Source organism: Quercus robur, chromosome 1, assembly GCF_932294415.1.
Source record: "Quercus robur chromosome 1, dhQueRobu3.1, whole genome shotgun sequence".
Classification (NCBI taxonomy): Eukaryota; Viridiplantae; Streptophyta; class Magnoliopsida; order Fagales; family Fagaceae; genus Quercus; species Quercus robur.
Window position 1 is genome coordinate 37,588,650 of NC_065534.1, and position 26,673 is coordinate 37,615,322.

Consider the following 26,673-nt stretch of genomic DNA (forward strand, 5'->3'; position numbering starts at 1 on the left):
ATATAGATGAAAGATGCGTGTAAGAAGTTACATGTTTCCTGTAGATATAATGATTATTATAATAGCGCTAGAATAGTTTGATTCTCATAGAGATAGCGATTGCTTTGGTTACATTGAATATTATAATAGCGTGTTTCTTGCTTTGGTTACAAAAAGGAGTAAGGAATGTATACTGTTTTACCTTCCTTACATATCAATTTACATGAGAACATATTCTCACTTTGCCCAGACGCCATTCTTGAGAAGTACCCAAGTTTTCACTCCACAGATATTACACAGAAACAAGAAGCATTATAAACTTTTTTCTCTCTCTCTCTTCCTCTCTCTCACAATATAAACATAGCGCAAGGGAGTAACATAGGCCATTAGAAACATCAACAACCACAAGTTTCAATCCCGTCTCTTGTGTAAAAAATGGCTTATAAGCAGCATTTCAAGTTCTGCTTCTGTTTCAAGAGAATGTTCAGGCTAAGGGAGGCTGAACCTCCGGAAAGTATGAAGATAATATTTCAACAATATTCGGAAAATGACGTCATGACCGTTGATCACCTGCACAGGTTCCTCATTGAGGTTCAAGAAGAACAAAATGCCAGCAAGGACAGTGCTCAGGCCATCTTCAACAGCACCCACAAGCTTCTCAAATTCCTGCCAAGGAAGGGTCTTACTCTGGATATTTTTATCCGATATCTTCTGACTGATGATCAAAATGGCCCTCTCCGTCCTCTTGGGGTAATCTTCTATAGTTATATATTTTCATGTTTATAAGCAGTAGAAGATCTAAATTATTATATATCATTTTTATATGTGTATGAATATTATTATATAAGTGATGCTAAATACACAAAAATTTTAATATTTTCTTTTTTACTTGTTAGGATGATAAGTCATGAATGGGGTAACATCACTTCCATATATATATATATATATATATATATATATACTTATCATTAACAGTATTTTTATTCTACACCAATTACAATAAGACAATTCAACTGGTAAAGTTTACTTTTTTTTTTTTTTTTTTAAGAATTATTTTTACATATTAATTGGTGTCTAAACATGATATAATGATAAGAGTAATCATAAGAATTTACACTATTTGAAATCTTACCGTATATATAAAGAATATTGTGAAAATTTTGATATCACCAGCCTTATTAGTTTCTAATTTCGCTATTCCTTGTCTGTTTCTGTCTTGACTTAATACTTGCCTACTAGGCAGGTTTTCATTTTTTTGGTTAAATTTCATTAACTACTCCTAGGTTTGGACAAATACCAAACAGGTCTAAAACTTTTCAAAACTATCCAACTTAGTCCTGATCAAAATTTGGTCCTAAATGGCTTTAAGAACGTTAACCATTCTTGACTCTTCTCTCTCCTTTGTCGCTTCTTCTTGCCTCTCTCTCATTCTAACTCAGACCAAAAAACAAAACCCACCACAGCCCACAAATCTACTAGTTGAGACCACAACCACCACCCCACCACCATTGCAACAAAGCCAACCACCACAAATTAGAACTCAAATCATCGCAGACCCACGCTCACAACCACCCAAATCAAAACAATCCAAAAACCCACTGCCAAAGCAAACCACACTAAAACAATTTCAGCCACCCAAACCACCCAACAATGCAGATTTCAAAGGACACCCACCAAATTCAAACACAAACAGCATCCAAGTAGAAGAGAGACCAGGTTTGAATTGTTCACATAAACAGGAAATACACAAACACACACCATTCATAAACCGACACCAGAAATTTCATCAAAACGCAACTCTTCTCAAACCTAAACCCATCATCAACGAGACCCCCAAACAGAAAACCACCATTTCAAAAAGAAAAAAGAAAACCAACCCATAGAGAAATACCAAATCAAACCCAGCAACCAAACACAACAAATACCCAAGCCAATCCTCAACCATAGAGTATAGAAACCAAGATTCAACGCAGATCGTGGTGGCAACTGGCAAGCAACTCTTGCCCAACAACCTCGCTGAGACCATCGCCGATCACCGTTCCTCCCTCTGTAGCTTCTTCCAGTGAGCAATTGTCAATTTATCAAACACCTTCCGTGGCTCTCCACGCCACGCTGACGACACCATTGAAATCGCCCTCAAGCCCTTCTTACTTGCCTTCAAGAATGTCACCGCGGTGTTTGGCTCGGTGGAGTGGACCTGATGGACGACTTAGCTCATCAAATGTGTGATCCAGTGGAATATATGAAAGGGCTTAGGGATGATATGTGTTGTGGTGGGTTTTATTTTTTGGTCTAGATGATACCGTGTGTTGTGGTGGGTTTCAGTTTCATAGAGAGGGACGGCAGATAAGAGAGGAGAGAGAAAAAGGGAGTTTAGGACTAAATTGTGCCCAGGGACTAAATTGGATTGTTTTAAAAAGTTTTGAACTTACTTGGTATTTGTCCAAATCTCAGGGATAGTTAATGAAATTTATTTATTTATTTATTTATATTTTTTTTAAGGGAATGCCTAGTTTATGAATCTTGTCTACATAATTGTGCAGTTAGCCCAGCAATTATTTGTACAATTGAATATAAAGTCTGCCATCTGTTACGTACACATTAATTTGATAGAAAGTGGTACGTACGTTATATTTACAAAAGCAAATTCTAAGTGGTAAATTCCTACTTGTTTTAATTTGATATTGTTTTAATTTGAATTCATCGTTGAAATTATTTTCTTATTTATTAATAACAGTAAATAACAACGTATCACTTAAGATTTATTATAAATATGTTGTAAACATAACATTTCTTTTATTTATTAGTTATGAAAAGTGTTACGTCTATAATATTTTTCATTACAAATTCTAAGTAGTAAGTTGTTATTAGTTGTAATTTGAACACACCACTAAACTTACTTTTTTTAACCACTAGCAACAACCTAACACTTATAATTTGTTGTGAGAGTGCTATAAAAATATTGGGATTTCTCATTAGGTATTTCATGTTTGTAGGGAATTACTATGTTTATAGCTATAGGAAGTTGTTAATTGAGTTGTATTTGGATTGTATTGTTAGTGTTAGTGGTGTTCTTGGTTTTAGAAGCACAATTATTGTGACCATAAGTTTAGGAGAAGTGCTTCACTATTTCAAGTTTTTAACGTTACTTTGTTGTATTTAAATAGCTGAAGTTATTTTTAATAAATCATCAGAGAATTTTAATCCAAGTTAGATCTAAATTGGTATTTAGAATTTAGGATTTCCTCAATCAAATCCAAACTTATCTTTTGTTTAATTTTTATTCGAGAAATGATATGTCTACAACATTTTTACAACAAATCCTAAATGGCAAGTTGTTACTAGTTGTTATTGTTGGGGCAATAAAGTAATCTTAGCGTTAGTTTAAAATTTGAACCAATAACCACTAACCACATGTGATTTGTTGTAAAAATGTTCTAAAAATATTGTAGACGTAACATCTCTCTTTTTATTCTCACTATGGACCAAAGTGATTCATTAAAAGCAACCAAAATTCTTTTTTTTTTTTTTTTAGTTTTTCTTTTCTCCTCCCCAAAAATTGTGTATGCATCACTATCCAAAGTATCTTTTTCTTGGTCAGATTCTTTTTCTTTTTGGTCGGAATCAGACTTTTTCTTTCTTTGTTGTCCCATGACCTGAGTCTTTTACGATTCATCTCTTTTTGGGTCATTACTTGTAACTTGGGCCATCTTGTTGCTGGCCTTATATTAAATTGGATCTGACTATGTTTTTACGGCCTATATTGGGCAATGTTCTAAAATGTTCGGTCCATCCCAAAAATAAAGTGATGTTACATGTCATTAACATGGGAAAAAAGAGAGACAAGAAAATGTCTAGTTGCTTGCAAGAGTTTTTAGGAAAAACCAAAACGATCTAGTATAAAATTTAGGTATAGTTTTTTAGGTGCTTGTATCTTAGGTTCCTTAATTAAATTCAAATATGTGATTGCAATGGCCAAAGTAATATAAGCAATGTTCTCGTTCCCTAAATACAATGTAATTCAACCATGTGTTATATTGATAAATGTAACTAGATGGTTGAATTAGAAAACTCTTTCTTTTTATTTTTTATTTTTTTAGAAATGAATTAGAGAACTTAAGTTAGAACAACTTCAAAGTTCATTTTTTTACCTTATCTAAGATAAGGCTATTTTTATATCCAGGTGCACCACGACATGAGTGCTCCACTGGCTCATTATTTCTTATACACAAGCCATAACTCCTACTTAACTGGTAATCAACTCAGCAGTGACAGTAGTACCGGCCCCATCGTAGACGCCCTAAAAAGAGGTGTAAGAGTAATTGAATTGGATTTATGGCCAAACTCGAAGAAAAATGATGTTGAAGTTCGTCACGGAGGGTATGATGTTTTAGTTTTTATTTGAAGTAGTGCCCAACTTTAACTTGGTGTTATCTAGAGTTGCTTTAATTTTACTAACTGCTTCGTTTTGTTGGTGATACACTGATACTTGCCAAATTCTTTTTGCAATTTACAATTTGCAAACTCTTGTTTAGCTTCTGCATGGACTTTCTAAACCTCCTCTAGATAAAAGAGGGTAAATTTATAATTACATCTCTAGATGTTTGGAATTCAGAGAATGTCCTCTAATACCATTTGTTATGACCCAAGAAAAAAGTATAGTGACATCTACCCTTATAGCCAAAATGGCTAGTTGTAATTGGAATTCTTTGTAATCACTTTATAAACCCAAAATTCACCCAGCAAACATTCAAGATATCACCATGCAACTTTTCTTTTTCTTTTTTTTGTTTTTGGTAAAAAAAATTAAAGAATGCGAGGCAAGCAAGATCATCCATTCCTAGAAAGTTGTCTACCATTTGATAGCAAAGATCAAATACAAAAATAGTAGTAAGAAGCCTGAATGACATGATGTTTGAGAAAAATAAAACCATGCCTATAAGATCTTTTCCCTTGAGAAGTTTATCTTCAAATGCATCCAACTTATTCTTTTCACATGGTTCACATCTTAGATAGATGAAAAAGGTACCCTTCTACTTCAATTAATTGATTTTCTCTAAAACTGTAGGACTCTGACTCGTCCTGTGGACCTCATCAAATGTTTGCATGCTATTAAGGAAAATGCATTTTCGGCCTCTGAATATCCTGTTGTGATTACTTTTGAAGACCACTTAAAACAAACTCTCCAAGCTAAAGTAGCCAAGGTGAGTAAAATAACTTTTCCATTCTTAAGGTTTAATTAAAGAAACTATTTTTCATGACTGCTCATGTTTTTTTCTTGTAGATGGTCACTAAAACATTTGGAGAAATGCTATATCGCAATGATGCAGAAAATTTAGAGGTGTTCCCTTCACCGGGATCTTTGAAGAGAAAAATTTTGATATCAACTAAGCCACCAAAGGAATACCTTGATGAGGAGAGTTCAATGGAAATAGAAGATTCACAAAAGCAGGGATCTTCTGATGAGGAACAAACTCAAAACACATACAAAAAGAAACTTGGAGCGACTGATAAGGTGCAAATGAAATGGAGTACGCTAAGTTAGCTTAGCCACCATATATGCAATTATTGCACAAATAATTAATTATTTAATTGCCCTCTACCCACTTATTGTCAGCAGGTGCTGCTTGATGAGGATGAAGACCAAATTTTCCCTGAATACAGGAGTTTAATTGCCATTCATGCAGGAAAGCCCAAAGGTGGAATAGATGACTGTTTGATTGATACTAATACAGTTAGACGTCTCAGCTTGAGCGAGCAAGAGCTTGAAAATGCTGTAAAAACACATGGAGCTGCTATTATCAGGTGACTAAATATTTCTGTAAAATACTGTCGAAACAGCCTCCTCTCTCTCTCTCTCTCTCTCTCTCTCTCTCTCTCTCTCTCTCTCTCTCTCTCTCTCTCTCTCTCTCTCTCTCTCTCTCTCTCTCTCTCTCTCTCTCTCTCTCTCTCTCTCTCTATTTATATATGTGTGTGTGAGCGCGCACACGTGTGTGCAAAGACATGGGTACTTTTCTAGGTCATAAAACTACACATGTAAGATCTCTTCCTATTCAAAATCAAATCCTCTAACTCCTTTTAATATGTGGCATTTATTTGATTTTATGTGGTTTACATGGTTTTTTATATGGCCATTAGATTTTTTAACACTTAAATGATTCACATTTGACTAAACATCAAAGGATTCATATTGGAAAGAATCGTTTCCAAAACCAAACTTGCTTTTTCATTTTTTTTGTGATAATGGCAATCAAGATTAATGGTGTTAAAGTTGTGGTTGAAAAAATAAATGAGAATTAAAGTGTGGAAGTAAGAATTTAACGTGGTTTGGCTTGATAACTTATGTCCTCAGGAGAAAGTCCTTGACTCCAATATCTTTGCTATTGAAGAGTTCTTTTACAATGAACTTAATGTTTGTATGGTAGAGAACTCTAGTTTAACCCTAGACTAATGTAAGGTTAGTTTACTTTTATCTATTAGAACATGGGCTCACAATAGGTTTGTGCTACTTAGGTAAATATATCTCGAACACTTTCTCTCAAACTTAAGATAAAACCTTGAGCTTATAAGGTTTTGAATGTATATTGTGACCAAGCTAGAAAAGCGCAAGACAGATGTCAATTGTAGTGAATGACCATAATTGATGATGATGGATGACACCAATTTCTATAATATACGTCAACAAATGGAAACATCATGTGTAGACCATGGTGCTAAGTGGTTTGTAGGACACATCTTCCCTCAGAAGACTCAAGAGTAATCACAATCACATGGTGATTCAAGATGTTGGCAGATATGAACAAATGTGGCCTAGAGATGTGACACATGGGCCTGCAAGATATTGACATGGTAGTTGGTGTGGTATTTATACTTACATGTTGATGATATGGTAGGTGACATGACACTAATATCTGGTTGATATGGTAAAACTCCTATGTCAACATGTGGCAGAGCCAATTACACTATCATGATTGGTAGTATATCTAGGGTTGATGTGGCAGCACCTTGTGATGCCATGCTATGACACCTTTTTTGTATTATTATTATTAAAAAAAAATTACTTAGAGCATTGAGTTTGAGCATGAGTATAGGTTTCCTCCAAACCTTTACTAAGCTAGAAGCCCAAGTTGCACTAAAAGCCTAACAATTCAGTGAAATAACACGTTCTTCTTTATTAGAAGAATTAGGTTCGAATCTTCATTCCCTCATAGTAGTAATTATCAAATTGATTAAATATGCCCAAGTTGGACTCACACGAGTCCTTGTTGTTGCATCAAATGGATGAGCCCGATTGTGCCAATTGAAGTTTTGGTGGTTTGGTTTTGGTAAGATAATGAAAACTGGATCTAATGTGTTGGAGATAGGGGCAGAACCAGGGAGGCGAGAGGGGGAAATTACCCCCCTTGAGCTTATAATAATGGTCTTTTATCATGGTTTAAAGTAGTTCACACATTGCACTAACATGATGCTTCTCAAAAGCACCCCAAAAAAAAAAAAAAAAAAAAAAAAAAAAAAAAAAAAAACCAAGACTATTTTCATCTATTTACTTTATCACATATTCACTCTCCCCATGGTAAGAGCATTCATAGTAAGAAAGTTAAAAAATATAGCTTTTAGCAACTTAAAACATTACCTTATCTATTTTAACATCCCACTTTATAATAAAATCAACATCAAAAGTTTTATTTTAACATTCAACACATCAAAATAATATAAACAATACAATAAATAACAATTACAACCATCAACACATTAAAATACTATTTTTTTAACACCACACATTAAAAAATTAATTTTGCTTTTTAAATTTTAAGCTACAATGAGTTGCTATCTATAGCTCACTGTAGCTAATACTCAATTTTTTTTTTTTTTTTTTTTTTTTTTTTTTTTTTTTAAAGTTTACCTTCTTTGCTGTACAATACATTTTGAGAGTATTGGTTGCTAAATTGACTTTTTAAGTCAATTTAGCAACCTTATTGGGGATACTCTGTCAAGGACTCAGGAATCAAGATTGGATATTAGGTCCCACAATTATTAAAAAAAAAAAAAAAAAAAAGACATTTTATGCCTTTATATACGTTAGTAGAAGTATACCACTAAAAGAGTACATAATATTTTTCACAATAAATTTTACGACTTTTAAGTTGTCAAGTTTTTATTTATTTTTATTTAGTATTACCATTGACACTATTTTACTGTCTACTATTTACAATTAAAAGAAACCTTACTTATTGCTAAAAGAAACCTTAGAGCATCTACTAATCTCTCTCTTCCATCTCTTCACATTTTCATAGTTTCAAACTTTGAATTTTTGCTATAATCCAAAATTTTAACTACTTAGATTAATAGAGGAAGAAAAGTTGAGATACGTATACAACTTTGAAGGTATATTGCCCTTAACACTTTTGTATTTATTTATTTATTTATTTGAAGAAATCATCAAACTACGTGATTAAACTTTATACATTCAACTCAAGTTAATTTCTCAATTTAATTATCATTAACTATATACGTCGAGGGTACTTGAGTAAATTAAAACTAGGTATAAAAAAATAAATTAAAGTTTATATTAATATTAGCTTGTGAGTGACAATTACATTAGCATATAATTGCTTATTTATTTTGTTATTAATATTGAATTTCTATTTTTTGGATTAATTTTACTTTCAATCTTGTCTTTTAATCTTTCTTCCCTTAAATTGAAATCCTAACTCTGCCATATGCGTATAGATTTCTAGCACTTTGACACTTATGTGAGCACGATGGTTTGCTGACCATGAGTCTATTCTATTGTGATGAAGGAGGTTCCATTCGTAGACCAAAACAAGGAGAGACATAGAGCATACCAAATATGGGGACAAAATTTTTAAAATAATATTAAATTGATTATTATTATTATCATTTAAATTGGCACCAGTTTGAAACTTTGAAGTTATTTGGAAATCCAACCTCCTTCTTCTTCTGAAATCACGACATCTTAAGTAATTGTATCTCTTGGCTGGTAGATGAGTTTTAATTTTCTAAGAAAGAATTAAAGGCTTAGATCTATTGGCTTTAATAAGTTATTGAGTGATTGAAAGAAAAGAGAAAAGAAAAATAAACAAAATAAAGAATTTATCGTGGTTCGGCCTAACCATCTACATCCACTATAGAGAGTCCATAAATGCTATATCTTTACTATTGAAGTGCTCTTTAACAATGAATTAATGTATGTTAGGTTTTTTTTTTTTTTTTTTTTTTTTTGCTCTGTTAGTACATGTGCTTTGAGTCTCTTGGATCTTAATATCTTTAACAAATGGAAATTAAGTACAATACAGTCTAGGGTACTAACTAATAACGCCTAAGAATCTTTCTAACTCGTGGTTGTGTGCATAAGGATCCTTTATCTAGGGCTGGCCCTAGGATTAGTCCACTTAGACCATGGCCTAGGGACCCTTACAAGAGAAAGGACCCCAAATGTTAGGGCAATAAGTGATTTTTTTCTTAATTTTTTTTTTTTAAATGCATTAAAAGACACAAAATTTTAAGTATTACTAGAAGAGCAAGACTTAGGTACAGTACTTAGCTGCTGTTTTTTAGGTTCCTCTCTTAAAATTCTGCCATGTGGCTTTTTTCTCATGAATGGAAGTATATTTTTTAAGTTAAGTAGCCACTTGACAGAATCTTAAGAGAGGAACATAAAGAATGACACCTAAGATACTGTACATAAATTTTGTCTTTACTAGAAATACTATGAATTTTAGTATAATGGTCTTATAAATTGTTTTGTCACCAATGGCAAAAAGTAATCATCATTTTCACTCAAGTGAATTAATTAATCATATTAAAAGTGATACAAACACATAGGTATAACTCACTCTTAATAATTGGCTTGCAAGGAGAGGATATCCAAGAGCTTATATACATATTGTTAAGCTTACACTTAATCTATATGGGACACTAGCATCGTAACAAAAAGTAAAAACAATTAATTATAATTTTTTTAGAAATTATAATATACAACCTTAACTAAATTGATGGTAATAAATTAAATATTATTAATGTGATATTTAATTATTAAAAAAGCCTAATAGCCTTAGGCCTCAAATTGAATTAACCTGGCCTGCTATGACCTAGGGGTAGAATACTACTATTTTACACCATCTTAATGATATGATGATGATCCATTATAAAATCTTGTGGTTTTCTTCTTTAGGTTTACCCAAAGAAACTTGCTCCGGGTGTACCCTAAAGGTATGCGCTTGGACTCATCTAATTATGATCCTATGCTCGGATGGACGCATGGAGCTCAAATGGTTGCACTTAATATGCAGGTTAGACTTCTTCTTAAGACATAGTATCCATTTACATTTACTATAGAAGTTGTATATATAATCAATCATACACCTACAGCCATATATGGTTTCATACTTTCCAAGATAGATCATGGTACATCTCGCTTCAAAAAATTAGCTTGATGTATATAGAGTGTTGCATTTAGTTTTATGAAATTGAAACTGGATTGCGTCGGGCATTTTTCTAGACCTCTTCTCTAGGCCCATTATGATATTCAATAAAGGACTCACCATTCTCTACATCCAATCACCTTAGCTTGAAGATAAGATTTGATGATTGGTCAGGGCATGAAACTAAGTAATTTAGTTCTAGGAGGACATTTATAGGGATAATTTTACAGTTCTCTTATGTCCTAGGAGATCATGAACAGCTGATCAGCATGCCACAGATGTCTGCGTTAGCCAGTCTAAATACCACGAGTCCAGAACTAACTTAGTATTACTACTCCATGATATGGAAATTGCTCATAAGACCATATTGGTACAGTCAACTTTTTTAACAATATAGTAATGTGAATTTGTGCCTTTGAGCTACAAAGAGGTTTGAACTTCCCAGAAGAAATGATAACATAAAACAATTTGCCAGGACAAGTTTTACACTATTCTGCTATAATCAATTATTAACTGATTACAGATCAATTGCTCATTTCATATTGTATAAATTCAATTAATTTTCCGTTCTTCATTTCTTTAAGCCTAGATATGTCCCATACTTACATGTAGAAATGCTTGCCTGTGCTCTTTTACCAACTTTTTCTCGACAGGGACATGCGAAGTTCCTTTGGATTATGAAAGGCATGTTCAGAGCCAATGGTGGTTGCGGTTATGTGAAAAAGCCTGACTTTTTGTTGCGTGTAGGAGATCCAAATAATAGGGTTTTTAATCCTAGTGCACCGCCACCAGTTCAAAAATTTCTGAGGGTGTGTTGTTTAGGCAGTACTTTTACTGTATTTGGTGTGTCCTTCCTTTTCTTTAATAGCTTTGCTCATCTAAATTATCTTCATGGTAACAACCAGGTAACTGTCTACCTGGGAGAAGGGTGGAGTAGAGAATTCCGCCACACACACTTTGATCGATTTTCGCCACCTGACTTCTTTGTTAAAGTAACTACCTGTTTGCCATTCAGTTTATGGATCAACTTATTTAGCTTATGAATAACTTGTTAAGGACTTACTGTTTTTTAAGGTGCAGCTATGATTTTATACTAATCATAATCTGCTATTTCATATGTAAAGAATATAAAATTGAAATTTGTTGTGTCGGTAGTATTATTCTTAGCACAATCATAAAAGAATAATAATATATCTACTAGTAGAAAATCCGAGATCCGCTGATGTCTACTAAAAGAATTTAGTGCCAATAAAAATCTTCTTATGTTAATCTTAGTGTTCATCATTACCTGACTGTCTTGGTGATCTTGGAACATGAAAATGAAATAAATGTATTGACTAACTAATTTGCTCACAGGTTGCAATTGCTGGAGTCCCAGCAGATGAAGACAGGAAACAAACGAGAGCAATTGAGGATGAATGGCTACCAGTATGGGATCAGAGCTTTGAGTTCTCACTGAGGGTTCCTGAATTAGCTGTTCTCCGGATTGAAGCTCTGGAGTATGACACAACAGGGGTACCTGACTTCGGAGGCCAAACATGTCTACCCATATCAGAGTTGAGAAACGGTATCCGAGTAGTTCCATTAAATGATAAGAAGGGAAACCAATACAAACATGTAAGACTTCTCATGCGATTTGAAATGAGATCTGCCTAAACTGATGTTTATGTTATATATTACAAACTAAAGTTGCAGCAGAAGAACATTGTAGCCCAATATTAGCTGAACATTCTTACAAAAATGGATTTTCATGTGAGTATTCAGACAGATTTTTATGAAAACCACTGATGCATGTTCAAAACCGTTGGGTGTACATACATGTATAAGTGAATTACCTACCGAAGTTCTACGTTGAATAATAATGACAAAAGTGAGTAATTAAGAGCACTCATATTAGTACTTGTATATAGAAAAAGTATCACATTTTAACCAATCAAGCTCAAAATCCATCCAAACTTGATTTCATAAGAGGTTTCTCTGTACCTAGGAAAGCTCTCCAACTAGTTTTCCTTATATAGTAGAATAGAGGTCCCTTTCTTAGAAAGGAGCAATAGTACTCCTTGGGATAACAAAGTTATCCTAAGGCTTGTTGGGTTTTTTTCCGGGGGTATTGGGAAACAGTGAAGTTTTGTATCCATCTGTGGTTTGGTGTAACTTTCTCATCACCATGGATGATCTGACCTCAAATTGGAACCGACTTACTTTATCAAAAAAAGAAGGTCCAAGTTGTTGCCTGAATGAGGAATTGGGCTCTCCAGAGTTCAGTATTGCTTCAAAATTCCTCACAAATGAACATTGATGCTATTGCAAAATCCTTCATTCCACTTTGGTGTTCAAAAAATGGATTCAGGGTACATCACTTGGGGGACCACAGAGTATTGTTTGTGTTTGATAACAAAATGGAGGTGGACAGAGTGCTACAAAGTGAACCATGGACTTTTGACAAACATCTAGTAGTCATGGAGGGATACGATACTAATTCCTCGATTGACGAACTCAAGCTGGATAGGACTTCCTTTTAGGTGCAAGTACATGGCCTCTCGATTAAGTTTATGAATGTGAGGGCAGCGGAGAAGATTTGTGAGGTGCTGGGAAGGGTCATACCTACTACCAATCCAAGGGAATCAGAGGGAGGAAATTTCATTCGGGTTAGAGTTTCAATGAATGTTACTGGTCCTTTATGCCGTGGACGTTTGGTTTCGATTGGTAAAGAAAAGCAAGTTTGGATTAGCTTCAAGTATGAGAGATTATCAAATATATGCTATTGTTGTGGCTGCTTTGATCATGATGACAAGGATCACGAAATATGGCTGAACAGTGAAGGATCGCTTAATCAAGAACAGAAGCAATTTGGGCCAAATCTCAGGGCAGCACTGTTCTCATATTCTCGCAAACAAGTTATCCAAGTTCCTGGTTTCTACAAGTCTAGACCAACGAAAAATCAGACCTCTGCAAAGAAGGAAACGATGGGAAGTAAAACCAACGTGGAATTAAGAGAGAAGATGGAGGCTCAAGAGGAACGTCGTGCACCACCGCCGAGTAGAGAAGAAACCGATGACCAGAGACGTGATTCAGTTGATGTGGACACCATGGAGTTAAGGCAAAACGTTACGAAATTAATGTCCCAAACGTCAGATACCTCCAACGATGCTCAAAAATTAAAATGGAATGAAGTCCATCCTTCAATTGTGCGAAGTAATGATATTCACTTTAATGAGGTAGGGGTAGTTTTAAAGGAGTTTGACTCATTAAAGAATCCTACCATACCAGAAAATCCCACATGCCTTGATCTACGTCCACATGCATCCACTGAAGATTGTCATGCACAACCAAAACCAAAGGGCATTATTACCTCACCAATTATTACGGAATTAAAACAGGATTTGAATTCAAAAGAGACCAGCTGCTAGGCACATGACAACCAAAAGAACCCTAGGGTTTCTACACAAGCCTCCAGGCCACGTTGGACTAGGATTGTACGTGTAAACAACAAACCAACAGAGGAACTATCACAAGGCAAACCGAGTAAGGGGAAAAGAACAGCGGCACTCAGTGATGACCATTCCAAGTTACCAAATAAATGTTACCAGGTTTCAAGGAATGAGGAGGATGCCGATATCACATTGGTGGAGGCTGACACCCAGCCTCGCCAGTCGCAATGAATTGCATAGTATGGAACTGTCGTGAGCTTGGGAACCTGCGTACAAGAAAAGAGCTTGGAGAAATAATCCGGGCAAAAGATCCCTCTGTTGTGTTTATTGCCGAGACACAGGCAGAAGAAGCAAGGCTAGATACGATCCAACAAAACTTAGACTTTGAAAATAAGTGGGTGGTTCCGAAGGTGGGGCACGGTGGTGGTTTGGTTCTTTTTTGGAGAGCCTCAATTAACTTAGTGGTGTCAAATTCATCCAAGTATTATATTGATACTTGGATTGACAAAGGCTCCCCTAACGAATGGAGATTTATAGGGTTTTATGGCGAACCAAACCTTCAAGGCGAGGTGAAGCATGGGATAGTTTGAGAAGTCTTAATCATCATCCTGATATCCCATGGTTATGTGCAGGTGATTTCAATGAGATAGTTAGACAGGATGAGAAACTTGCGAGTGCAACAAGAAATCAGGGTCAAATGCAGCTATTTAGGGATGTGTTAGATGAGTGTGGGTTTCTTGATCTTGGCTTTGTGGAAAACATATTTACATGGAGCAAGCACTTCGCAAATGGACATTCTATCTGGGAGAGACAGGATAGAGGTGCAGTCAATGCGAGCTGGTTTCTTAAGTTCCCAGGTACAATTGTGCACCATCTCCATTGTACTTCATCAGACCACATGCCTCTATACATTAATCTGTTAGGTTTGGAAATTCCATCAAGAAGGAAATTATTTAGATTCGAAGAGAAGTGGTTATCAGATGAGCGTTGTGGTGAAGTGGTGGAAGCCTCGTGGTTATCTTACCGTCACAATTTTAGTGACAATGACATCCTGAAAAGGGTTGATAATTGTGGTCAAGATCTTGAATGGTGGAATTATAGCATTTTTGGAAATGTGAGGAAGGAGTTGGCCAAGAAGAAGGAACTTTTGATTCAAGCTGAACAAGAAGCACAAGTAATGAGGGTGAACACACGGGTCAGAGCACTCAAAGAGGAAATTAACATTCTCTTGGATAGGGAAGCACGAATGTGGAGCCAAAGATCACGCACACTTTGGCTTAAGAATGGAGATAAGAATACAAGATTTTTCCATTATCGATCCACCAGGAGATTCCAAAAAAATGTTATTCGTGGGATTATGGATGAATCAAATAATCGGAGGGTGGATCCGAATGACATTGCAGCCCTTATGATCAAGTACTATCGAGACCTCTTCACCTCTTCAAAGCCGAATGCACTTGGAGCAAATTTGGACCACATCCATAATGTCATCACCGACCACATGAATGCAACCCTTGTTGCTCTCTTTAGAGATGATGAAGTTAAGGAAGCCCTCAAGCAAATGGCCCCCCTCAAAGCACTAGGACCAGATGGCATGCCACCATTATTTTATCAGCACTTTTAGGGGGTGGTTGATAGGGATGTAACAAGTCGGTCCTCTCATGGATCAGCATAGGTACAACCCCTCACCCAATAAATCACACCTTCATTACATTGATCCCAAAAATAAAAAAACCCGGAATTTGTCACTCAATTTCGTCCAATTAGTTTGTGCAATGTCCTCTACAAAATCTTCTCCAAAGTCCTAGCAAATAGACTTAAAACTATTCTACCCACCATCATCACTGAGCACCAATCAGCATTTACCAAGAATAGATTGATTTATGATAATATAATTGTGGCTTTTGAATCTCTACATAGCATGAACAACATGAATTCGGGGAAATTTAGGTATATGGCAATTAAACTTGATATGATTAAGGCTTATGACCGGGTGGAATGGGGTTACCTTGAAAATGTCATGAGAAAAATGGGATTTAATGAAAGGTGGATAGGTTTAATCATGGCATGTGTTAAAACAGTCTCTTACTCCATTTTGATCAATGGCGAACCTCAAGGTTTTATCCAACCCACTAGAGGTATTCGCCACTTTGCACCGAGGGCCTCCATGGCCTTATCCAACAAGTAGCAATTTCGGGAGAAATCAAGGGCTTCCCACTTTGCTGAAGAGGCCCAGCACTAACCCATTTATTGTTTGCAGATGATAGCCTCCTCTTTTGTAGGGCAAGTGGTGATGATTGCAGGAAAATCCTTACTATCCTTGAGAAATATGAAGAGGAGTCAAGGCAAAAGGTGAACAAAAACAAAATAGCTATTTTCTTTAGCAAATCTACCATGGAAGCAACAAAACAAGAAATCATGGCTACCTTGGGTATACACAAAATTGTGAATTTTGAACAATACCTTGGATTGCCATCTTTGGTGGGTAGAAAAAAGAAGGAAGGCTTCAATTTTATCAAAGAGAATGTATGGAAAAAATTGCAAGGATGGGAAGGAAAACTCTTGTCTCAAGCCGGTCGTGAGGCGCTCATTAAAGCAGTCATACAAGCCATCCCAATTTATGCTACGAGGTGTTTCAAAATACCTTTGGGTCTTTGCCAAGAAATTGAAACCATAATCAAGAAATTTTAGTGAGGGCAAAGGGGAGAAAAAAGAAAGATCTATTGGTTGAAGTGGGAGGAACTAACTAAATCAAAATTGGAGGGAGGCATGGGGTTTAGGGACATAGCTATGTTCAATGACTCCTTGTTAGCCAAACAAGCATGGAGGCTTTTGAAAAACCCAGACTCATTGCTGCACAAAGTTTTTAAGTCGCGTTTCTTTCCAAATTGCACCTTTATGGAGGCTAAATGGTCACGTAGCGACTCTCATGCCTAGAAGAGCATCTTAAATGGAAGGGAGGTATTACTTAGGGGCTGCCAATGGAGGATTGGGAATGGGAAGGCAGTGAGTATATGGCAAGACCACTTGCTGCCAAGGAAAACATGCCACAAGTTCAATCACCTAGGGTGGACACAATGGCTGATGCTAAAGTGGAGATCTTGATTAATGGAGACAAGGCACTGAGGTCATGGTTTGTTAGAAGGTTTGTTCACCCCTGAAGAAACTGAGTTGATCAAGTCGATTCCACTCTCAAGGTGTGCGGCTGAAGACACCTTATTTTGGCCTTTCACTAGCAACGGAGTGTACACGAGCAAGTCCGGTTACAGATTTTTGAAGGCTGACACAGACCGAATGGGAAGAAGATCAGATGGCATATGACAAGGTTTTGTTGCGAACAATTTGGTCTCTTCAGGTACTGAACAAAATCAAGAATTTGGTGTGGAGAGCTTGCAGGAACTTGTTGCCAACTAAGGAGAATCTGGTGAGGCAAACTATCATCAAAGATCCAACATGTGACTGCTGCAAACATGAACCCGAATCAGCTCTGCATGCTCTCTGGAATTGCAGCGAACTGGATGTGGTGTGGGAAGAAGAACCATTTCAGCATTGCCGAAGACAACACACCTTTGTGGACTTCAAGGAATTGCTCTCATGGCTCATCACAAAGGATCACAGCATGGAGTTGTTTGCAACGTCGGTGTGGTTAATTTGGACTCAAAGGAACCAGATGCGTTTAAGCCAACCATGCTTAAGTGTCCATCAAATTCCATCTTTGACAAAGGAGCGTGTAGCTGAGTTTGTAGTGACCCAATCTGCGCCTGCCATCATTCGACCTGACCTCACTTTACTTCGGGCTATGTGGCGTCCTCCAATACCAGATGTGGTGAAAATAAATTGCGACAGAGCTATCTTCAAGGAGCAAAAAAAATCGGGTATTGGAGCAGTGATCCGAGACAGCAACGGTTTAGTCATGGCTTCTATGTCTAAACTGCTACCACAGCAGTACACACCCATGGAGATTGAAGCAATGGCAGCCTCTTCAGCTCTTGAGTTTGCTGCTGAGCTGGGCTTTAGCCGAGCAATATTGGAAACAGATTCCCAAGTGTTGTCAAATGCCTTGAGAGATAATAGCACTTACTTGTCTTCCTTTGGTTTATTAATTGAGGATATCAAATGTAATGCTAGTTTGTTTAATCAATTACTCTACTCTCATGTAAATAGAGAGGGTAAAAGGGTAGCGCATAACTTAGTGAGACATTCCATTAGTATTTTGGATTTTTCGGTGTGGATGGAGGCTGTTCCACCACCATTTGTTTCTCTTGTACTAGCTGCTGGATTTTCCTAATAAAAGTTGACCGTATTCCTTCTCAAAAAAAAAAAAAAAGCTCAAAATCCATCCATATTATCCATGCAAAATTGTGTAAAAATACATCGTAACCGTATAAATTTTCACTAATGCTATAACTTTTGTTACTATAATATTTTGGAGACATTTTGGAGGTGAGAAAAATGGTACACAACCTTTTATTTTTTTTATATAAAGCACTTATTATCCTACAATCTTGAAAAATGCTAAAGTTACTATAAAGTTTACTACATAAAATACACAAATTAATATGATAATGAATATGATTTGATGTGGAAATGGATGAAAATGGTAGACTTCAACCATTAAATAAATGTATGTTTTATTTTTTTGTCATTGATGACACAAAAATTTGTAATATCTGTATCATCATTCTACAATTTTGGGCCTTTTTACGATAAAATGGGGCATTTTCTTAAAGGGTAAAATTTTTAAAAAATTGGGGGCCTTCAACCTAGGCCTTGAGCAGCCCCTAATAATTATTGTGTGAACAAAAAGAAACAATCAAAAATATCAAGAAAAATTAATATTTAACGAAATGTAGTGTAAAATAAATAATCTAATGTAAGGTGTTTTGAAAAATGAATAGAAAAAATAGAAAAAAAAAATTAGATTCTTATACTAAAATAGACATGAATTTTTACATGAGTTGAAAAGTTTAAGCACTTTTTTTTTTTTTTTAAATTAGACACAGGCCTAAACTTTTAGTTTAAGTAGAGTTTTTATAATTGGAGTTTCCCTAATGTGTAATCTTACTGACAAAAACCATAATCTATGCTTTAATTTTCACTATTAATCATCCTATATCATCAATGAAATCATATTTGTAAGAAATTAAATGCAAAGAAATATAATATATATACACACACATAGGGGCAAAAACTTAGATTCATACTTTAAATATTGTTCTTTAAGTACCCCCTTCTAAATTACAATCCCTATTTCATTTAGAGATTGGTTCAAGTTACACCTGGTGTAACTTCATAAGAGTTACACCTTTTTTGGATCATTGATTTGTATTAGATTTAAGGGTGAAAAAAACACTCATAGTCATGTATTTATTGTTCCCTATAAATTAGTAACTAAGTCATTAATTCTTCTTATTAAAAATAGAAAAATTAAAAACAGCATTAACTCTCTCCATCATCTTCATCTTCTCTCCCTCTCTCACATGGTCTTGTGTTCTATCTTGTGGGCGTCACTTGTGGGCTTGAAGGCAAGAAAGACAATAACAATTGAAGTTTTGTTGAGCTTTTTAGTTTGCAATTTAAAAAATGATTTTGGATTGTTTAGCTTTGTTCCTATTTTGCTTAAATAATTCTCATTCCAAATTAAAATTATTCCAAAGTTCATGAATGGTGTCGTTAAGTACTTGGTAAAGGACAAAAAATCCTTATCTTATGCTAGAATTTTCGTAAAATGATGAAACTTCAATCCTTATCCGATTCAAGCTAGTCGTGGTTGCACTATTTTAGTTACTTGTGCAGGATTTCTTTTGATTAAGGAATAAGAAATCAAACATGGCTTTCAAAGAAGTTTACTTTGATCATTACTATCAAAATTATGAAGCATGCTGTTTTTCGTTTTTTTTTTTTTTTAGAGAAAAAGACCATGTGAGAGAGGGAGAGAAGATGAAGATGATGGAGAGCAGAGAGTTAATGCTGTTTTTTATTTTTCTATTTTTAATAAGAAGAATTAATGACTTAGTTACTAATTTCTAGGGAACAATAAATACATGACTATAAGTGTTTTTTTCACCCTTAGATCTAATACAAATCAATGGTCCAAAAAAGGTGTAACTCTTGTGAAGTTACATCAGGTGTAACTTGAACTCATCTCTTTAATTTAATAACTCAATTAACGTTTGCATAGAAATCATGTGACTTTTTTCTTTTCTTTTTTTGAGAGAGAGTTTTAACCTATAACGTCTGCTTCTGATGATAGAAACCAAGACACCAATCAATTTTTGATGTAGGCGGGGATTGAATTCCAGAAATTATGTGACTTTAAATTAGGATTTTGGTTTAAAAAAAAAATTAAGCGCTTGTATTATGTTTGTGACCAAGTGTGTACAATTTACATTTCCGAAGAAAAAGAGGCATAATAATAATTATTATTATTAATTGAAACATCCACGAATCTACGCAAACCTAGGTCAGATCTTGATCCACTTAAAAATAAATAATAAATAAAAAACGGTAGAACAAATTGATTTTCTTGGGCACAAAATAATGTAGCATACGTTCTTTCATTGAAAATCTGCAATTTGATTTGGATGAACGTGATTTAGATCCCACAACACGGCTATAATAAATTTGCTTCGAATCTCTGATAAATCTTCATGGTCCCATTTCTTCCAGGCCAACAAACAGGAGAAAAAGATCAGCTGTTTTTTAAAATAAAAATTAAAAAGAAGACTAGCTTTTAACACCAAAACAGGACAATATGCACAATGAATAATGAAATCCTCTCTATTTCATATAGATGAACACTGAGCTCCAAAATTCATTAAAACTCTTTTTCATTATTTTTTTTAAAGTAAAAATTCGTTAGAACTTACTATCTAGGATGCACGGACACTTCATTTAAGGTGTCGTAGTCATGTCGAACCCGTGTCGTAATCATGTTCAATCTGCCATATCATGTTATAATTTTTTAATAATTGCTCATATCGACGTATCGTACGTGTATCCATACCTATACCTGTGTCCGTGTCTATGCATCCTAACTTACTGTTGCAATTTTGTTTAATCTTACAAAATAATAGTATAGGACATCGATGATGTGATTACAACAAAAATGAAAATTTTTGAATGGAAAACAACTACCCTAATATAATAAGAATAAATGGAAAAAGAATCATTCTGAATGAGTGGACAGTGTAGCAGGAGAGAGGCTACCAGGGTTGTCCTCACAAAGAGCCAGGGCCCTCTCCAAATTGCCAACAATGTCACTCATGTTAGGCCTCTCCTTCCCCTCCAAATGCACACAATGCATAGCAGTGCAAGCCACTAACCGAACTGCCTCAGCCTCAGTCACCTCCGGCAGCCCAACCCTCTTATCCAAAACCTTATGTAGCTGCCCCGCCAATATTAGCGGCCCTGCATACTCCATCACGCCCATAGGTCCTGTCCCATCCTCTTCATTCTTGAACACAGCTCTTTTACCTGTCAAAAGCTCTAACAAGACCACCCCTAAGCCATAAACATCACTCTTTGCTGTCAAAACGTTTAATACATAGTACTCAGGATCTATGTATCCAACTGTCCCTACCGCCTGGGTTGACATGGACTCATGTTCAGATTCTGGTCTTATTAGTGACAATCCAAAGTCTGACACTCTTGCAGTCCAATTTGCATCTAAGAGTATATTTGAGGACTTGATGTCTCTATGAATTATGGGTGGCACCGCGTAGTTGTGCAGATATTCAATTCCCCTAGCTGCGTCTAATGCAATTTTGATCCTCATTTTCCAAGAATTCCAAATGCTGCTACTTCTATTAATGTTGTCCTTGTTATGCAAATGATCATGGAGTGAACCATTGCTCATGTACTCATAAACCAAAAGCCTCTCATCCTTTTCTTCGCAGAATCCAATTAACCCCACTAAGTGCTTATGGTTAAGCCGAGATAACAATGCCAATTCAGCAACAAATGCACTATCTTTTTCCTGGAATTTCTTTCTTTTGATAGAAGTTTCTCCCCTTTTAATCGCAACTTCACGGCCATCTGCAAGCTTGCCTTTGTAAACAATACCAAAGCTCCCTGCACCAATCTTGTTTTCCAATGAGAAGTTGTCGGTGGCAGTGGAAAGCTCTGAGAAAGAAAATATCTGAGTCTTGTCCGCATGCTTATATGATGTTGATGACCCACTTCTCTGTCTCAACATCCTGGGGCTTTGACTCTTGCTGGAATCTGATCTTGAAGTTGGGACGTTAGAACCAATTTGAGGCATAGCAGCAGTATCTACATTGGCCTCAGTAGTTGTGGGTTGCACAGAATCATGAGTATTCTTGCGCAAGAAAGAGCATAGTCCAGCCCATAAGCAAAAGACAACTGTGCAAATGCCCCCAAAAGCCCCCACTGATCCAACAATCACAAACGCCAATAGAACCTTGCTCCTGGCTATGGTTGATGGAGGAACTGCCTGTGATGATGATGTTATAGGTTTCAATGGCACTGCAACTGGAAGTTGAATCTGGCAAGACTTGCATATAGTCCCAGACCCCTCACAGAGAGCCTCGGAATTTGGATAGGTACCACACGTGTTACACGAAGCTTGAATGCATGGTCCAGGAATTATCATTCCTAATGGAAGCTCACTTGGCATATTAGACCAACCAGGTCCCCAACAAATCATCGATAAATTACTCGATGTTAATCCGCACGCAAAATCCAAACCTGCAACAATGGACTCAAAGGAAACGTTTTCAATCACATTGCTATCAAATTCAAATCTGTTTTTTCCTCCCCAACATGCCACCAATCCATTTCTTACCTTAATAGCACAAGTAAAATTTTCTCCCAATGCCAAACCAGAAAACTCATAAGCGGAACTAAAAGGAACATCCAGTTGACCAGAACCATTGTTCCCTTTGCAAACCAAAATTCCAGTCATTGTCAAACCACAAGCATGAGACTTTCCAGCAACTAAGGTTGACATTGACACATTCCCAAACTGTCTCTGAATCTCGGCGCCAATTTTACCATTACCCCAACATAAAACCGTGCTATTGTTCTTCAAAATCCCACATGAAAACCCACTTCCAGATGTGATTGCACGAAACCTTAATGCTTCTCCAGGTGATGGAAATTTAGAACCACTATTCCCTCTCCAACAATAGATCATACCAGAGTTGACCTCTCTAGCACAAACTTGAGCATCACCAACAGCTAGATCAGTCATTTTAATCATCTCATTGTGATATATACGTTTTGGTTTAAAGCTTGAGTTAGATGAGCTAGTGTCCCAGCATATGAGGCTAAAGCCGCCAGACCTGAGGCCGCAGAAGAAGCTGCGACCACCTGAGATGGCTTCAAAGGAGATGTTTGGTTGGATTGAAATGATTTGGCCGTTTTGGTAGCATTGGATTCTCTGGGTAGGCTCAGCAGCAATGATACCACAGACAGTAGCAGTGCCATAGGTGATGGTCGTGGTGGAGGCTGAGCCGAGGCTGTAAACAACAGTTTGTAGCAAAAAAGATATCAATGTGATAAGTGTGACGGTGATAGCGAGTGAAAAGGATGAGATTGTCATTTGAAAGAATGTGACACTAGCAGTTTTTTCTTCTTCATTGAGAGAGAGGAAGAAGAAGGAAAAATAAAAAAGAATGGGAATGACAAAAGACTCTAAGCGAGTAAAATAAATGACTATGATGACTAGCAAGAAAATAGCTGTGTGATCCCGTGAGTTTGGTGATGACATTATTTTTTTTAGGGCTTAACAAGTGGTGGTTTTAAAGTTTTATGTATTTCTAGAACTTATACTAGGTAACCCTGTAGTGATAGCCAGCAAATATTCAGTAGGTAATCACTAATTGTCAATGCAGTCACAGGGTTATGAAATTGCTGCATGAAAAACACAGTAAACCTCATCGTCATTGGAAACCAATCTAGTCTGTATTCGGTAAGTAACTGGGTTGAAAATTTGAAAGTTTTTAAGGATATGCAATGCATTGCAGCAAATGCTCAAACTTGGACTCCTTTGAAATATTAGGATAAAAGCTGTCCGGAACAGCTTACATTTGGCCCCACTTTTTAATTTAAACTTTAAAAATAAAAACTAGAACAATGGAATGGACTTTTTAATGTTAAAAACTGAGTTATCTTTCACTATTAAATAGATGTTGCTTTTCTTTCTAAAAAAAAAAAAAAAAGATGTTGCTTTTTAATGTTGAAACTTGAAACATCATCCTTTTTTCTTTTTTGGCTAACAAATTTATGGAGAGACTGTGCAATCACGGGGGAAATGTCTATTAAATCTAATCATTAGGTTAGATGTTGACGTTGTGTAGGTATTTTCATGATATTTCTTAGATAATAGGATAGGACTTAGGACTCGCTACATTTTTACAGTAACTTTATTATTTGGGTTCTAGCGTTGACTCATTAATTACAGATATAAATGATCGTTAGTTATATATATATATATATATATATATAAAGGAAATGATCATTAGTTTTAACTTTTAAACATGTGTGGACCACTGAACTTGAACTCTGCCTGAAAATTTTCAAACATAATAATTGGAAAGACGTTGAGTGGGATTGGATTTGCGTTACTAACCGCGTTTGCGTTTTTTTTAGATAGATTCTGTGTATTATTTACAGGACCCGTAAGTACCTTTTTCGATAAATATAACTTCTAATATGGGTCTTACAGTACTATTCACATATTTAAAAATTATTTTGCTACATTGTTCTCAATTTTCAATAATAAGTAGTATCTAAACAAGCCCTTTAACTAGTGTGTTAGAAAATCATTCATATACAGCAATAGTAAAATACAGAGACCATAAGTTTTATGACTGAATGGCACAAAGAAAATTGATAATGTTGCTTCTCATCACCTCGTGACACTCCTCGACAAGGAAATCATTGACTTGCCGAGTAATGTTTTCAATAGTTCCTCGACAAATTTGGTACGAATTTTGAGATTTTGTAAAAGATACTGTGAGCACAAAACTTTCACGTTAGTTAAACAACTATTGAAATTGATTCACAATAAGCTTGATTCAAACACAAAATCTTCTCTACTTTGATGGGAAGAAATATTGAATTACCTTTACAATGGAAGTAAGATAAATCTATTGACTATAAGCTTGTTCAAGACTTTTTGTTCTTCATATTCAAAGCTTTCTGGGTAGAAATTCTCCAAGATCTTAAAGGCTTGAATCAATAGAGTTTTAATGACTTGGGGATTTTTGAAATTTCTAGAGGCTTTTTGAACTTGATTACATTACAACTTCTTGGTTTTGAAGAATGATTTGAATAAATACATCTTTGAATAATTTTGAGGTAGAAATTCTACAGCATTTCCATGCTCCAAAGATTCGTTATCAATGAGCTAGGTGATATCTCTATTTACAGTAATCTTCTCAATATGACTTTAAATTAATCTTTTTAAAAATGTGTCCATGGATAATTATCTCTAGTTTTATTTATTTTATTAAGAATAATTTCAACTTATCTAATTGGAAGATTTATCTCCATGGGTCCAAATGACACATGACAATTTTTAATTTGTCAATATAATGTCAGTTTGGATGACACATGGTCGTATGGTCTTCCAACAAATAAATATTTGTTTAAATCACGGTGTGAAGAGAAAATTTGACATTAGGCACTAAATTAGGACCTCAATGTTTTTAAAGTTGCTAGGCTTTTACAACAGACAGCTATGAGATGTGAAGGATAAAGCAGACATAAACATGGGAATAAGTATCAAATCTTCCCTTCCCCACTGTCAAAAGTAACTGTCATCCAGGCAAATAATGATGCTTGAGAAGACTCAAGGTTGCAACGTGAAAGTAGAGACTTTTGAAGCATGCACTTCAGCAGTTCAGCTACACAATTCCACAAACTCATACTCTCTCTCAACACTCATGGTCCTTTTGGATTGAGGAGAGTGGAGTATAATTGCCTAAAAATTAACCTATAATCCGGCCAACTGTTCTTTGTCCATTTTGCTCTCTCCCTTCCTCCCCCTCAATCCAAATAGGTCATCAAGCAACACTTGCTCATTTAAACTCTATCAAAGACCTACCAAAAAAACCCAATTAATCTCTCAACCAATTTTACCTGTTTTAGTGCTCGTTTGTTTGCACTCTCAAATGACAAAAAGTATTTTTTACTTCAAAATTTAAAATGCTAGGTGTTTGGTGGGTATTAAAAAGCTGCTTTAGTAAGAAAGTTGTTTTTTTAAAAAATGCAAAACCACCAAAAAGCCAAAGGACCTTCAACCAGCTTTTGCAAAAAAGTCACTTTAATTTTCAGGAATTGTTGGTTCAATTACCAAATTGTCCACTTGTTTTAATTAAAACCCAACTTTACCTTTTGAAACATCTTCAGACCATCATGCCAGAACAAATAACACCATATTCAATAAGACAAAAACATTATTAAAATAGTGATATTGATATTATTAAAAATAGATAACATTATTAAAGTAAGACAGATAACATACTTGGTTCAAAATTTTTAGAATAACAAATAATTAATGCTAAAAAAAACTAACATTATTAAAATAATACCAATAATAGTAATGGTAATTGTGGGGCCAAAGAATTTGACAACCCCGACTCACTTTATACTAAGCCCAAGGTCCACGCCGAGGAGGGAGAAATGGCCGAGGACGAACAAAGAAAGCCCAAATAGCCTAGAAACGTTGCCGAGGAAGATCCTGTTCTCGGCATCCCAAATCTCAGGAGGAAAGAACGGCACGCTGGCAAAGGCAACCTCTCAGAGTGCCCCCAGAAAAAGGACAAGTACAGTAGGATACCCATGAGAGT

The 26,673-nt window shown here is 35.6% G+C and overlaps 2 protein-coding genes across 3 annotated transcripts; one reads left to right on the plus strand and one right to left on the minus strand.

The window, feature by feature from the left end:
• Positions 1 to 12,165, plus strand: LOC126688936 (phosphoinositide phospholipase C 2-like). 2 transcript variants are annotated; one of them, XM_050383880.1, is made up of 9 exons: positions 4 to 729; positions 4,163 to 4,359; positions 5,048 to 5,183; positions 5,264 to 5,494; positions 5,600 to 5,784; positions 10,175 to 10,292; positions 11,078 to 11,233; positions 11,330 to 11,416; positions 11,781 to 12,165. In XM_050383880.1, the coding sequence occupies exons 1-9, from the start codon at positions 415 to 417 to the stop codon at positions 12,078 to 12,080; spliced, it is 1,725 nt and encodes a 574-aa protein (XP_050239837.1). In that variant the 5' UTR covers positions 4 to 414; the 3' UTR covers positions 12,081 to 12,165. The 2 variants fall into 2 exon arrangements, with proteins under 2 accessions (XP_050239845.1, XP_050239837.1); XM_050383888.1 differs by lacking the exons at positions 11,078 to 11,233; positions 11,330 to 11,416 and having other exon boundaries at positions 1 to 729.
• An 8,576-nt stretch (positions 12,166 to 20,741) lies between these two features.
• LOC126688951 (putative serine/threonine-protein kinase-like protein CCR3) lies at positions 20,742 to 23,723 on the minus strand. Its single transcript, XM_050383900.1, has one exon. The coding sequence runs from the start codon at positions 23,586 to 23,588 to the stop codon at positions 21,024 to 21,026; it is 2,565 nt and encodes an 854-aa protein (XP_050239857.1). The 5' UTR covers positions 23,589 to 23,723; the 3' UTR covers positions 20,742 to 21,023.
• Between the last annotated feature and the right edge of the window lie 2,950 nt (positions 23,724 to 26,673).

What these genes read in the sequence shown, in the direction of transcription:
- LOC126688951 (XM_050383900.1), bottom strand. Translation starts at nt 23,588, where the DNA reads ATGTCATCACCAAACTCACGGGATCACACAGCTATTTTCTTGCTAGTC.
- LOC126688936 (XM_050383880.1), top strand. Translation starts at nt 415, where the DNA reads ATGGCTTATAAGCAGCATTTCAAGTTCTGCTTCTGTTTCAAGAGAATG. An exon ending in GCCCTCTCCGTCCTCTTGGG is followed by an intron (nt 730 to 4,162) that starts GTAATCTTCTAT and finishes TTTTATATCCAG; the next exon opens with GTGCACCACGACATGAGTGC. An exon ending in TCCAAGCTAAAGTAGCCAAG is followed by an intron (nt 5,184 to 5,263) that starts GTGAGTAAAATA and finishes TTTTTCTTGTAG; the next exon opens with ATGGTCACTAAAACATTTGG.